Below are 15726 nucleotides of genomic sequence, written 5' to 3' on the forward strand. Positions count from 1 at the left end.
AGTGTCATTGTTAAGAAAAAACTAGAAAAACGAAGAATTGGCAGGTGCCAATGGACACTCCATCCATTGTGTCTCCTCCTCTTCAGGAACCAGGGATGACAGCAAGAGACCTCCCTCCAGTAACCAGAAGGAATTTCTCCTTTCTGAACTTCTTGTAGTTTCAACTACTGTGGCTCCAGATGTCCTCATTATCCCAGCACTGATCCTCCTCTGTCCCCGTTGCAGAGATCCAGGATGATGAGGGCTGGATGCTCCAGTGGAGGTGATGTCACAATTCACCTCCTTTCACTGCCCCAAACAAATGGGCTGTGAGTGGCTCCCTTCTTATTCCTTGGAAGAAAACAGCTGGTAGAACTCAGTTATTTCAAATGAATGTTTGGTCAAATTATTGGGGCCCTTGAGTGAAGGCAGTGGGTAGAGCATCCACTGGATCTCACTCTGTTAAGCAGAGAATGCTTCACTTCCTACCCTGTTTTTCCTTCATCCTGTGTGTTCACTGCTCTGTGCTGCTCTGGACACAGCAGGAGAGATGCCTGAAAATTGAAATTTCTCCACTTTTTTGGCCTCAGTCTTTTGAGTCCTGGGGCAAGATCTCTGTCATCCCTGTCCCTGATAACCTGGAGACTTGCCCTTTGGTGATGAATGTTGGAGTCTCCAGAGGCCCAACAGGCTGAAACTAAGGGAAGAGTTTCATGCTTACCTGCTTCAGTCTCCTCCCAGTGTGCCAGCTCAGCTCTTTGAACATCTCTGACATTGTGGAGCCACCTGGTCTAGTGGAAGGTGTCCCTGCCCATAGCAAGGAGTGGAATGAGATGGTCTCCAAGGTCCCTTCCAATCCAAACCATTCTGGGATTCTGTGATCTTCAGTGGCTGGAGTCCCCCAGGATGCAGCAAGGGTGGTTAAAAGAACTCACTCTTGGAACTCTCCTGTGAAATTATCTTCGGTTCAAGAAAGAGTATTTTATTGACTTCTCAGAAATCCTTTGTTGAGATCAATTGCCCGGAATGTTGTGGAACAAGTATAAATGGGATAAAAGGAAATAAGGTTCACCAGCTGGCTCTGGGTACAACTCCCAGATCAGTAACTCCAGTAATGCTGGGAAGGTATCCCAAGTGGAACAACAAATGGAAAACCACTCTTTGAGTGTTCTCTGCTGGCTTGTGATAGTGGGGTCACAGATTCCCAGAATCCCAGAATGGTCAGGCTGGAAGGGGGCCACCGTGGGTCACCTGGTCCCACCTCCCTACTCAGCAGGGTCATCCCAGAGCACAGGGTGCAGGATTGTGTTCATATGGCTCTGGAATATCTCCATCCCCTCCCTGGACAGCCTATTCAGGGTTTGGGCACTGCCCAGGAAAGACGTTCTGCCTCATATTCAGATGGAACTTCCTGGGCATCAGTTCCTGCCCAGGTCACAGGGTTATGTTAATTTTGGGTCTGACTCTTTGGGCCTGTGCTGAAATTCTTGTTTCTGCTCAGCATCTGAAGGTGTCAGTGAAAGAAATTTTCAAGCAATTTTACTTCTGCTGTTTAAACTGGTACAGCCCAGGTGTTGTGTGGCCTCAAGAAGAGCAGTGAGTGTAGGTTGGAAGTGAGGCAGGAGTGCCACCCAGACGCCCCATCTTTGGTGCCTCCTGCAGCAGTAGATGAGCTCAGCATCCCCAGGAGCTCACAGCTGCATTCTTGGGATTCCTGCACCTCCTTAGATGTCAGTGATGTCATTGATAGCAGCCAGGGAATTGCAGATCCCAGAGGGCCTGAACTCATGTCTTAGCAAGTAAGTGTAGGAGGAACCAATTTCTGTCGTGTACTGCACTGTACCAGCAAGTTTCATTGAATCAAATCACAGCAAATGTATTTGCATCTGCGTTTCTGTCTTCTGGGAATGCAGCAATGTCCAGCAAGAGAGACTCCGCCAGCTACTTTCGCATCCGTACTACAGAAAACTACATCTGAGCAATAAAACAGTAGGAAGCCAGTGCAGAGTGAGATTGAAAAACAAATAGTTTATTCCTTTAGCTGTTCAATCTTTGTCCTTGTGCCCAGGACCTGCTGATATAGAACATATTTCAAGACAGAACTGGCATGGAGTGAAGGCATCAGCCCTTCTCTGGAAAGCGTCCTTCGGAAAGTCCATCTGTTGTCAGCCTGTGAAAGGGATGAGTTTGCATTTTTTTTGTGCTGGACAAAGTAACTTGTTTTAGGAACACAGGAGCAAAATTTAAATTAAAGTTTCATAGTTTTATCACCTGTCATTCTGCACCAAGAGCTTTGGGGTGATGGTAGACCAGTACTATGCAGGCTCTTCCTAAGCACAGGATGAATCAGTTCCTGCTGCTGGTGTAGCTGGGAGTTTGGAACTCTGGGATGGACTGAAGCAGCACTTCTTTGACAATGGTTTGGTGTTTCCTTGAAGATGATGGCACAGTCTGCACGTGAATGGCATTAAATAGCATTTCACAGCCTAAAGCTTGGTGGTGAGGGAAACTGATGGACTGTGAGACAAGTTTCTATATGAGATGGAAATCTTTTTTTTTTTTCCTAGTTGTATTTAGGAAGTTGCCTCTGACAGGACCTTCCAGGGTAGAGCATAGTGCAGAGATGAGCTTCTGCTCTCGCTGAGCCTTCCCAGGTGGCTGTGGGTGCAGAAGTGTGGGTAGAACAGGCTCTTCTCTGCAGCTGCGGAATTTCCTGCTCGGAAGCTGAGTTTGCTCTGCAGCCTCAGTGCTGCTTGAATGTGGCTCTGTGTTACTCAGCTGTAATTAGAGCAGCTTGCCAGTTCTTTATTTCACCCCTTCATTTCAATGGGATTTCCAGACCTAGTGCAATTTGCCCCAGAGAACTGGGGCTTGTTTTCAAGCCCAAATCTAGCCAGACCTTATACCTACACCTGCATTTCTCCATCTACTAATAACAATGGAAGTGATTTTATCTAATCTCTCACCACCTGGCTTGTTCTTGTCCTCACTCTTAGGCATGAGAGTATTGAAAACGCTTTTGGCAGGAGGAGCTTTAAGCTGTGTAACCACCAGCAATAACATAACCACCCAGGTTATGTGTGAAGAACCAGGTATGGATGGCAGTGACCTCATGCAGGGAGGGAAACCTGGACAGGTGGAGCTCGTGGGCTGTGTAGTGTCCTCTCTGAAGGCCGAGAAGGCAGCACAGCAGAGCCGTGACCGATGTCCTGCAGGCACGGGCCCACCCACGTGTGGCCCTGGGCACGGGGAGCTTCAGGGAGCCCTCGGGCCTTCCTGTGTCTCTACGTGACTTGGCGCCTGGATCCCAGGACATCTCTCCAGAGCAGATCTGTGACTTTCTAGTTTGGATTTCATGAGGGAGCGTGCAAGGCCCCTCCTCTACACCGGCATTTCAGTGCTGTGCTTTGGAAGGACTCCAGGCCAGCAGTGAAGGGCTCTTTGATAATATCTGGCGGGTGGGTAAGAATTTTGGGCAGCAGCCAAGGTACACATTGCCTGTAATCGTTAACTCGGTCTGTAAACAGTTCAAACGGCACTGAAGAGGCCGTCAGTTATTACATTAGAGAGAAACCTTTCATGTGCCCGCGCAGGAGCCGGAGCAGCGCAGCGCCAGCCCCTGTGGAGCAGCTCTGGCTGCAGGGCTGCAGCAGGCCTGGCCCTACAGTGGCTGCTGTGCTGAGCGCTTGACCTTCAAACCCTCGGCGCTGCAGCAATAACTAAATCATTACTTTCCTTTTGTTCTGCACCTGGCTTGCCGGTGGAGCCCAGTGAGATGGAGGGGGAAGGGATCAGGCAATTCTCCCCCCGGCGCCAGCCAGGAAGGTTCAGCAAGGCTGGCTCCTCCACCCCAAACCCATCTCTTGCCTGCAGCTTTTCCCTGGGGTGGCTCCTCCACCCCAAACCCATCTCTTGCCTGCAGCTTTTCCCTGGGGTGGCTCCTCCACCCCAAACCCTTCTCCTGCCTGCAACTTTTCCCTGGGGTGACTCCTGCATTCCAAGCCCATCTCCTGGCTGTGGCTTTTCCCTGGTGACAACAGCTCCATGTGCAATCCTAACAAACTTATGAACAGGTTCTCCAGAAATGGCCACAGTGCTGGTTCAAGACCTTGTCAGGGTCCTGACATTTCCAGGCAGCAACGCTGCTGAGTTTCATTGTCAGGAGAGTTTTAGAGAATTTCCCAGTCCACATCAACCTCTGGAGACCCCTTTGGTCTCTTTCCAGAAGCAGTTCAGCCCTCCTGAAGATGTGTGATGCTTCAGAAGAAGTTGTTGCTTAATTGGCCCCAAAAAGAATTTTCTTCTCAGTCTTTACTCTTCTAGATCCACTTTCTCCTTTCTAGAAGATCAAGAATGCTCTTTCTGGCATCAGTTGTCAGGGTTTTAACTTTGAAATCCATTGTAAAAAGCTGGTGGTTGAGGAAAAGTACCCAGTGGCTGCAGTAAAGCCATCTGGGCTCAGGTGAGTCTCTGTATGTAGCGCATCACTGCAGAACTGCTTTAGGGGTCAGAGCTATCTCAAGTGTTTCACGGACCAGTTGTGGGAGTCCTCATGTGTTTGTGCCACCCCTGAGCTGGTCCCAAGGGACCTCTGTGCTTGGAGAGGTGAGAGAGCTGCCAGCACAGCTTGGGCTTTGCCAGTGTTCCAAAGGCTGCAGAGGGACAAGACTTGTGTGAGTTCTGTGGGACAGTTTTAACCTCCCAGCCACTGGCAGCACAGTACAGAGGATCATGTCAAAGAGGGTCTTCAAGGATGGAGATGGCTCCAGAGTGGGGACAGGCTGGGCCCTCCAAGGTGTGTGAGGTGAGCAGGTCAGTGTGGGTTGGATGATTTCCATGGGATTTGGGATCCAGACTGCCTGCAGAGTGCTTGAGGCAGAGGAGCATGAGCTGTTCTCCTCTCCCGTGACTTGGGCCAGCTTGCCAGGGCTCAACAGACTCCCTTTGCATTTGATACTCCAACATGAATGTGTGGAGCAGACAGAGATAGTTTAACCAGACCTTGTTATGGAACTTTTCCAGAGGTTTCCTTGCCAGTCCTTACAATCCTCACATCGTGGCTGGGCCAATAGAAGTGACACTTGCTTCCCTCATGTGGGACTTCTCTGTCTGCAAGAGAGCAAACTTCAGCAGACCTGTCAGTGAGAGGCATTTGAGAGTTTTCTCCAGCTCCGTGGGAATAATTTAGGTTGGAAAAGCCCTCCTGCACCATCAAGTCCAGCCTGTGCCTGATCCCCACCTTGTCACCAGCCCAGAGCACTGAGTGCCACATCCAGGCCTTCCTTGGGTACCTCCTGGGATGGGTGCTCCACCATCTCCCTGAGCAGCCCCTTCTGAGGCCTGACCATCCTTTCTGTGAAGAAATTCATCCTGATGTCCAACCTGACATAGTTTGAGACCATTTCCTCTTGTCCTGTCCCTTATTCCTTGGGAGCAGAGCCTGACCCCCACTTGGCTGTAAAGTCTTTTCAGGGAGTTGCAGAGAGCAGCAGAAAAGATCCTGACTTCACCTAAACCCTCTAATCCTGCACATGTGATAATCAAAAGAAACATCCCTCTTGGGTTCAGCGCTGCTCTTTGTTGTTCACCAGCTTGGTAATGAAAAGGAGAGGGAAAGAGTTACTTCTTGATCAGGGTCTTATTTGTTGTGTCAAACCCTCAGGCCCTGCTGACCCTTGTCAGGGCACAAGCATGGGAGTATTGCACTGGCACCTTGTAGGTCCTTTGTCTCCTGTCCCACCTCTGGCTGTTCCTTCGGGAGACTTAGATGGTTGTCAGAGCTGTTCACACATTGAGGTAGGACCTGAGTCTCTCTAAGAAAAATGCATCTGTTATCAATGAATGTGTTTGTCTGTGACTCACATGTGGATAAGGTGTGTTTGCTGTTATAACAGCTCTTCAAACTTCATGCAGGTAAATTAAAAAAGCTCCATATCCTGATGGCTGAGCTTCATGCCCAGGAGTCATGGAAGTGGCAATTTTTCCTTGGGCCTCTTGAAACACTCAGCTGTTCTTTTCCTTTTTCAACCAGCCATTTCCATCTTCTTTCTGGCTAAAATTCATTTCATCTCCCTGCCCAGTCCCTCCTCATCCTCCCATGTCCTTCTAGCAGTGTCCCACAGCACTTTCCAGCTCCGCTGTTGCTGTGTTTCAGCCTCCTGCCAGCATCTCCTGTGCCAGTGGTAGTGTCCTGTCATTCTTGCTGCTGTCTGTGAGTGGAGTGGAATGGTCTTGGGGTAAGAGTGGCTTCTGTTCAGCTGGTAAAGCTGGAGAGTTCAGGTAAACTGGGAAGAGCCTTTCTTACAGCAATGAAGACATTCACACCACATTATTCACAAAGTCACAGAATCACTGAGGTTGGGAAAGACCTCAAAGAGCATCAAATCCGACCTGTGACCAATCCCCTCCTTGTCCCCCAGCCCAGAGCACTGAATGCCATTCCTTGGACACTTCCAGTGATGGGAACTCCACTACTTCCCTGGGCAGCCCCTTCCAATACCTGACATGAAGAAATCTATACTAATGTCCAACCTGACCCTCCCTGGGCACAACCTGTAGCTGTTTCTTCTTGTCCTGTCACTTGCCTGGGAGAAGAATCTGATCCCCACCTGGCTCCAGCCTCTTATCAGGTTGAGCTTTGGGGCAGGCTGGAAGAGGAGAATCTGGTGACTGGGTTGTCCCAACAGGGCAGTGTTGCCATAAGGAGCATTCTGCGGTGACTAAGAAGTATACATGGCATGTTCCATCCCAGCTGTGCACGGTCCTGGAGGAGTCCCTGGTGCCAGAAGTTTGGACAGTACCCACACTCTGACACCTCTGGGAGATGCACTGTGCAGGTGCACATCTGCCTTCTAGAACTGAGACATCTGCCCTGCTCCTTCCCACAGGAATCCTGGCTCAGGTGCCCTGTTTCCATTTCCTCATAGACCCAGCAGAGGATCTTGCCAGTAATTCTTACAGCCAGGCTAGTGTTGGCAGCAAAGGAGAGTGTGGTAGGAGAACCACTTCCACTTGCGTTTTGAAGCCTACAATGGAATATAAACCATACTTTGCTCGGAGGCTCACTGACAGAATTCCAGCAGGGAAGAGGTGTCTTGAGCCAGACATATCCACAAATCCAGGAATATCTGTATCCTGCCTCAGGGGCTCATGCTGGGTGACAGTGATCTGACACAGCTGGGTGAAGCCAGCAGGGCAGTCAGTAGGCAGTAGGTGGCTCCCATGGATGCATGGATGTGACACAGCAATGTCCAAGATGCTCCATGTCCCCAAAGGTGCCACTGTGATACTGTAGGTCCCTGGCTCATCCACTCACTGCTGCTTTGGCTGTAACTCCTCTGTGAAAGAGCTTTTCCAGAAGGCATTTCATCCACTCGAGGCTGTGGCACCATTGGCATGTGGATAATGGTCCTGGCATGAGCTGTGGCAGGGGAGGCCTTGCTGTCCTGGACAAAATCCTTGCACCCTTCTCCTGGCCCTGCATGTGTGAGCATTCCCTCAAGGTCTTTCATGGGATTCCACCTGCTGGAATACTGGTGAGAGGAGGGGAAGGAGAAGTGGTACCGGCACACAGACAGAAGTCACAGTACTGTCCCACAGGTAAGGCAGCAGCTGGCTCTGCTGGTGTTCTGGAAGCAGATGCTCTCCTGGCACCACTGACCACGAGTCTCAGCTGCATTCTGGAGTTTGGTTCCTAGATGAAATATTTGTGGCAAAAGTCTTTAAGTGGGGAGGTTAGTGCAGAACCCTGTGCGTGCAGTTCCCCTGCAGCCCCAAAAAGGGCAGAGCACAGTCAAATCCCAATAGATGCTTCTCTGCAGCCCCCTGACTGCAGCAGGCTGGTGTCCCCACCTTTGCATTTAACAGCTCTTCCTGGTGTTTTGATCCGTGAATTCTTCATATTTTTAATGAGCTTTTGTAGCTTTAATATATCCCACCTGTACTAAGCTGAAGTATTCTTGTTCACTTAATCACTTGTACAAAAATCTGGATGTACAAAAGATGGAGTGGGCAGGACTTTTTATAATAATCAAAATGTTGACACACTGCAGCTTTATCTAGTGGATTTTCATTTTTCATTTGTTTTTTTACAGTAATGCCTGTTTGCTTTGTGACTGCTTTGGGTGATTCAACAACAGTTTCCATAAAATTCCCCGCATAAAACTCCATAACTTCCATAAAACTCTTTCCTGTTCATTAACAGCTCACCTAGAACTCATCCCTGTGTAAAATACCTGGTATATTGTAGGAGACTGTAGGAGGAGTCAGTATATTTTTTCATATTTGCATTTTTTAATATCATGCGATCCTTCACTAGACTGTTTTAATATTTAACAACTTGGAATTTTATGTATTACTTAAGAACTCAGTCGTTTCACCATCCCTCTCATTTTCCATGTGGTTTGTGAATATTTGGGCAAGGCAGTTTGCCTTGGGACTGTCCTGGTGAGTTCATTGTAAGGGCTGCCGTGCTTTCTTCTCTTTAGTTCTGAAGTTCATAGAACCTTGGAATGGTTTGGATTGGAAAGGACCTTAAAGCCCATCTCATCTCACCCTCTGCCATGGGCAGGGACATCTCAGGGTGCTTCGAGCCCTGTCCAGCCTGGCTTTGGGCACTGCCAGGGATCCAGAGGCAACCACGGCTTCTTTGGGCACCCTGTGGCAGGGCCTGCCCGCTCTCACAGGAACAATTCCTGCCCAAGGTCCCATCTATCCCCACCCTCTGGCAGTGGGAAGCTATTCCCCCTTGTTCTGTTGCTCCAGGCCATGTCCAAAGTCCTTCTCCCTGGGCAGTACTGCACAATATTCCATTGTCCTCCATAGCCTTGACCTTGCAGAAGAGCAGGAGAAGAGACACCAAAGCCTGGCATTTATGGAACTGCCTTTAGTCCTACACTCAATTACTGCTTTGAGGAACCCTGTGGCTCTGTGAACCATCCCTTTCCTTTTCCAAAGCCCTGTTAGTTCTTCCCTTCTCTTCATTAGCCTGTTTATTTTATTTTTTTTTTTTTTAGCCTGGCTTTTCTTTTGCCAGGGAAGTCAGGATCATCAATCTACCATTCCCTGCATAGCTCTTGACTTCTTCAAGTGCATTTTGGTATTTGCTGCCTGCAATTTCTGGAATGGTGGTCAGTGTGGTGAAGAGCTCAGTCCAGATTTTTCTCAAGCCCTTGGGCGAACACTCTCCTGTCCTGTTCTCTTCCTGTCTTTTCCATGCCAATCCTATGGGTTGGTCATAACATTTCTCCTGCCAATTCAGATCAGATCAAATTTTGATTCCTCCCCCATGAAGAAAGCGTGGGAAGTGCTCTGAGTTCCCTTACAGAGAAGACTGAGGACCTTCTCTGAGTCCTTTTTCAGCCCTTTTTCCTCAGGACTCCTTGGTGAACAGAAAAGGGAACAGAAATATTTAAAGGCTCCTTGGGGAGAAAGAAAAAGAAAAAAAAAAAAGTACAAATAATCTCTTTTCCATGGGCATGGTTGATTCAGTGAGAATTAATAGGCTCAGGCTGGAGCAAAACTGACTTCACTAAGGCACTGGAATATGCTTTCTGGTGTGGAGGAGAAGGGAGTCCTGGAGTGGGTGAGAAGTCCCCCTTTTTGGAGGTTCTTGAAAACAGGCTGAGCAAGTGTCTCTGAGGAATGTTTTAGGTCTGGCTGATCCTGCCTTCAGGCATCAAAGTGGGCTAGATGACCTCTCAGGGTCACCTTTTTTGCTCCTGTTTTCTACATGAAGCTCCCAAGTGGGACTTGGGCACCTCTCCATGCCTGATACCCCAGGATGCTTCCCCATGTTTCTGCTGTTCAGTGCAACCTGTGAGTGATGCTGGGAGGGACAGTGTGAAGGTGGTGGGACTGGTGGGAATAAAGTGGGAAAGATGGCAAGGAGGAGTTAAAAAAGTGAAATTCAGTATTTTAGGAGAGGCACTGTGGACAGAAAAGGTAGAAAATAAAGACAGGCCTTATGGTAAGGAAACAAGAAACCAAAAAGGTGATAGCAAGAAAATAGGGATGAGGGGGAGCTCTCTGTCTTCTCTGAAGGTGTGACAGGAAGGATGTGATGACAGAGACAGATGGACTGACAAAGCTGGGCTTGCGCATTGACAGTGACTTACCAAGGCCAGGACATGGACAGAGGTGCAGGGCTGAATCACCCAAGAGTGGGTCCAAACCCTGCCAGCTGATCCTAGCCCACCCTAGGATCCCAGGAGCAGAGAGCCAGGCAGAAATTGTCCTGGGAGAAGGATCTGTCAGAGCAGCAATGTGACTTCCACCAGGGGACCCCAGCTGGAACAGCACTGTGGGGTCCAGCACAATAACCCGAGCTGACTGCGAGCCCTTGGGAGCGGGGAGTGCTGGAACAGGAGTGTGGTGGGATTTAGGCAGCATGGATGAAACCTTTCTGATTTTGGGTATGAACATACCCCCTCTCTCCAGCAGTGAGATTTTGTTGTCTCCTAGATCAGATAAGCAACCATGGCCCGTAGCTGTGGCAGTCAGTGCTGCAGAGGTGCCCAGCCCAGCAGAGAGAGGGGTGCCCAGCCTGGGAGCACATCTGCAGACACAGATCCAGGAGCGAGCAAGGGATCCTGACTCTGCAGCCACACATCGGGCACAACTTCTCTGCATTGAGAAGTCTTATAAATATATGTTTTTCCACATCATCCTTGGATTATTTTTCAGGTCTGCTCTTGTCCTGTAAGCGCAATGTGCAGCCAGGATGCCTCACTCATAATGCCAGGGATAGAGCAGTGGAATGCCAAGGAATTATGTTGAAGGATGTAGAAAATAAGAACCATGTCTTGCTGCTGTGCTGCTGCTGGAGGAGTTGCCTGTATGGCAACAAACAGTAGGAGCTGAGGGGAGGAGAGGGAAGAGGTCTCTGGAGCAGAGAGTGTGTGGCTGTGTTGAATGGTGCCTGTGTCCCTGCCCCAGGAATGCCCCTGATCTGCCCCTGGATATTGCAGGGTGCTGAGAAGGCTCCCCATGTCTGTGAGGGACTCAGCACAGAATAACGAGGGGACACTGCTCTGCCTCAGGTCCATCCTCACAGATGCCTGTGTGGGAAGGGTCTCAGGTGCAAGGACCAGCATTCCTCAGCTGGTCTTCTCCAGATTTATCATCTGGGTCTTGCTCCAGAGCAGCTACCAGCATTTTCCATATGCTCCACATGCACATTTGGAGGTGCAGCAGCTTGGCTGATTGCTCATATTCCTGGTGTTTATCATTAATCACAGAATCATGGAATGGCCTGGGTTGTAATGGATCTTAAAGCTCATCTTGTTCCACCCCCTGCCATGGGCAGGGACACCTTCCACTATCCCAGGTTGCTCCAAGCCCAGTCCGTCTTCACCTTGGACACTGCCAGGGATCCAGGGACAGCCACAGCTTCTCTGGGCACCCTGTGCCAGGGCCCCTCACCCTAATGCTGGGATCAGGCCCAGCAGTCCTGGTCACAGAAAGGCTGCTCCAAACTCAGCACACGGGCCTGTCACTGCCCTGTGAGTGTCACAGCCAGGGTCAGATATAGCTCCAAGGTCCTTCCCTGCTCCCCCAGGCTCTAGGTGTAGCCCAGAGAAGGCTCAGCTGGGGTCCCTCTGAGCTGTTGGAGCTATCCCGAAACACACGCTGCATTTCCTTTGGTGTTTTTCTGTGGCTGTGACAAGCACATGTTAACCTAAAGCCATGATCATACATTAACCCAAGCTCCCAGCCAGGCAAGCAGAGCACAAAGTGATGGTATTCTGGGTGAATCCAGCAGGATCATGGCCACTTGGATGCTATCTTGGTATTGGTCAAGGCAGCACCTGTCAGTGCTCCAAGGGAGCAGGGGCTTTTTGGGAGCTTCCCTGACTGCTCCAAGCCATAACAGATCCTATTGCTTCCCTGAAAACCTGAATTTCTAGAGTTTGTGGTGCTTGGCTTGGTACAATTGCACTCTGTCTGATGTCCTGAACTCTGGTGTCTGAATTGTAGCATCCCAGAATGGCTTGGGTTGGAAGGGACCTAAAGATCACCTAGTTGTCCCCACTGCTATGGGCAGGGACACCTTCCAGTAGACCAGTGTTTTGACAAAAGGATATGAACTTTTATTTTAAAATATTTCAAATTTCACTGAAATCCTTTGCTTTTACTTTGGTTTTAAGCAGTTTCAGACATGATTAGGAGTTGGATACAAACTCACAACCACAGACATTTGCATTAGATATTAGAGCTAGTTGGTTTATATGCTGTCATCTTAGAATTTGATGATTTTAACTTACTTTCATAGTTTTGTTAGACCTGTTCTTGTTTTGATGCCCAAGACTTGGTGCTACCAAAAGTAGCTCTGTGGCTTTGTGATGCCTCCCAACTCTAGGTGCTGGATGCTTGTGGATGTGGGATTGGTGCTAGGTTGTATCACTGCACAGGCAGCAAAAAGCTCCCCTGTCACTGCCTACAGCATTCCTGGCACTTTTCTAGTGGGTATAACTGTGGGATTGAGGGGAATGTCTGCCAGCCACCTTCCTGAGAAGCCCAGTGACAGGGGCGTCAAGTGGGGCGCAGCCGTAGAACTGTGTGACTCCACAGAGTCTGGCCAGGCTCCGGGGGGACTGTGGTGGCTGGAATGGCTGGGATGACACCCAGCTGGGGCGGTGACTGTTCTTTTGTGTCATTCAAAGCCTCCCTGGCTCGGGCAGGGCCGTGGGATCAGTGTTATGGTGACACCCAGCAGCAGAGGGTCCTACACCTCTGGGCGGGTCCAGAGGGTTTGCAGGGTGGGCTTGAGCCCCCTTTGCAGTGCTGAGCCCCAGGATCTGAATTTCCCTTTGCTTTTGTCCTGCAGTCTCACCCACTATCCCTGTGCAACACCAGCGAGGATGAACACACAGAATCAGGATTCATCACCATTGTCAAGCTGGAGCAGCCGGATCGGGATCCCAATCCCTGCCTGTCTTTGGCCAACAAGGTAAGTGCAAAAATGCCTCAAATGGCATCAATCTAGGAAGTGAAACCTGTGGTGCAGCAAAGGAAAGGGGAGGAGGAGGCAGCAAAGTAGGAAAGAGCTGCTGGGAAGTAGAGAAAAGGATGAGGACAGAGCAGGGTACAAGGCAAAAGGACCCTTTGACAGACGAGATCCTTTGGGTGAGATGCTGTGCCAGTCATCCCAAACACCCATCCCCTGACCTTTTGGACTGCCTGACTTTGTAAAAGGTGTGGAGTTCCCCCTAGCCTGGCAGCTCTGGGATTCTCAGACCTTACCCAACATGCCACACTCTTCGCTGCCTCCTGTTTTACAGCTTCATGTTGCTCCCTGCTCTGTGAGGAGATTTGTCTTTCTCTGTGTTCTCTGGCCTGTGGAAAACATGGACACAGAAAACATCTTCTGTGGCTCTGTTTCCAAAAATAATGCTGTAATACTTCACTGGATGAGGCATGAAAAGAGTCAGTGCTGAGATGAATGCAGACCAGCTGAACCAGTGGTGGATCATGACCAGTTCAGGCCCTGGGAGATCTCAGAGGTCTTTGGACCAGGCACCTCAATGAAACAGCAGTTCCTGTGCCAAAAGCTGAGTTCACTGGTCCAATTCTCTGGTAATAAGGAAGTCAGGTAGGAACAAGGGTCATTTTAAGCCTTAAAATCTTTGTGACTCTGATTAAGTTGCATGGATAAGGACGACATTGACTTTTTCTTTTGACTTTCTCTCTACCAAATGTTGGGCTATTTTCATCCTTGTACAAGTGTTGCAGAAGCATGAAAACCTCCTTGATCAACTATTCTTGGCTTTACCTGGATTGCCTTCGGGTGATGATATCCTGTTGCCTTCTTCCTGCTGGTGGTGGGGATGGGAACAGGGTCCTTTTCCTGTTCCTGCAGCTCAGCTGAAGAAGGCAGGCAAAACTTGGACCCAGTTTTTGCTCCTGCACAGCAGGGTTTTTTCTCGGAGGCCATGCATCAAAAGCAAGGAAAGGGATGTGATGCCATGGTGGATTTGCCTTCTCAGGGCTGGTTCCCCCTGTCTACATGGGCAGCCAGGCAGCAGTACCTATCCCTTTCTGGTTTGCCCAGCCCTGGGATGCTGCTTCTCTGGAGCTGGTGCCAGCTGTTGACATGAACTAGTGTGATGGAATTGTCAACCTGCTGTCAGTTCCCCCACACCTGGAAAATGGCCTGGGCCCACCTGGGCAGCTTGTGACAGACACAAGGAAAAGGGCTGGGTAGGTGCCTCCAGCTCTTCCATGTCCATCCAGATGTGACCATCACATGACAGTGGTGCCAGGATGCCCCAGAATATTTGGTCAGTGCAGCTGCTGTGGAGGATCATGATCAGGACAAAACAGCTGCAAAGGCCCACCTTCCATTTCAGAACCTTAAAAGGCTTCAAAACTTTGGCCATGTTGGATGGGGCTTGGAGCAATCTGGTCTAGTGGAAGGTGTCCCTGGCCATAATAGGTCCCTTCCAGCCCAAACCATTTTGGGATTCTGGGAGTCTTAACTATTTTACTAGTTTTGTCCTTCATCTTTGAGACTCTGATCATAGCACTGGAAGTACCAGTGTGTTACCGAGTTCAAGAATCAGCTGAGGAAGGTTGGCACAGGGGGACAAGACATTGCTGCACTTTGCTCATCCACCTTGATCCCTTCTCCAGGATCTCTAAACCCCCCAAAACAAACAAACCCTCAGTTCACCTGGTAGACTGAGTTCACTGGCCATCAGTCATTTCTACTCTATTACCAGAGCCAGATCCAACTCTGGATTTTGACATCCAGCTGTACGTGACAGCAGTTGCCATCCTGCAGGTGTTCCTGCTCTAAAATCTCACCAAGGGAGTCTCATAGTTCTTCTCTCATAAATAGGAGTAGACTAGCCATGAAATAGAGCAGATGTTCCTTAAGCTGGCCACATCCCTGGGCCCTGCCTTATATCTTGGATCTTCCATCCCCTGCAATTCCTACCTGTCTGTTTCTTCAGCCTCCTGAAGCCTCTGCCGAGCTCCCTCCCTCCAACATCGTACGGATCAGAGAATCACAAAATGGTTGGGACTGGAAGGGACCTCAAAAAATACATGGGCAGCTTAGAAGTCTCTTCCTCAAAATCCCAGTACCACTCTCCTCCTCTGGAGCAGGGGTATAGGTGTGGAATGTGGCTGGTGCTGGCTGGAGCAGGAACCTTGTTTTGCTGGCAAGTACCTCTTGGGGCAGAGCTTTGCATGTGGAATTGCAAGGCTGTATCAATGATGATAAAAATAGCCATGTGCAGAGTGTTATCACAACCTCTGCTTCAGCTGTCACCCAGCCAAGCCCTGCACACAGACAGCCCTGGCCAGCTCAGCATGAGAACTCCACTGGCCACCTAGGCACTTCCCTGCTTCCTAAATTCTATCACTGCTTCAGCATCCAAAGCTAAAACCAGCAGAGAAAGCATTAGAGGAGAGGAAGGCATGGGAAGGACCTCTGTAATCAATTCAAAGTCATTTATTTTTCTTTCTGATCCTAATTTGTAAATTATTTTTACCAAAAAAAAAATTCTGATTGAACCAGTGATTGCAAGTCTGGTTGACAGACTACTGAGATCTCCAAAATTATCCTGTATATACCTATTTGCACCAGAAGTGTTTCAGTCCTCAAAGAGGGAGCTTGGTTGTGCCATGTGGCTGAAGAGGTAGGGCACAGCAAACACTGAGAAAATTACTGTATCAAGGAGGTAGTGAAAGTCTTGAACAGAATTACGGAATAACTTGAGTTGGCAAGGAACCCCAAGGATC

General features: G+C 49.4%; 1 protein-coding gene across 2 annotated transcripts in view; it reads left to right on the top strand.

Moving 5' to 3' along the window:
- RNF43 (ring finger protein 43) overlaps nucleotides 1-15726 on the top strand; it is a 57867-nt gene that overhangs the window by 25958 nt on the left and 16183 nt on the right. For both annotated transcript variants that reach the window (XR_004419954.2, XM_033078435.2), the window contains exon 2: nucleotides 12806-12928. Coding sequence is in view for 1 of the 2 variants with exons in the window: in XM_033078435.2 (XP_032934326.1) it covers nucleotides 12806-12928 (123 nt within the window). In the remaining variant the exon portion in view is untranslated. The remainder of the gene's footprint in view (nucleotides 1-12805; nucleotides 12929-15726) is intronic.

Source organism: Catharus ustulatus, chromosome 22, assembly GCF_009819885.2.
Source record: "Catharus ustulatus isolate bCatUst1 chromosome 22, bCatUst1.pri.v2, whole genome shotgun sequence".
Classification (NCBI taxonomy): domain Eukaryota; kingdom Metazoa; phylum Chordata; class Aves; order Passeriformes; family Turdidae; genus Catharus; species Catharus ustulatus.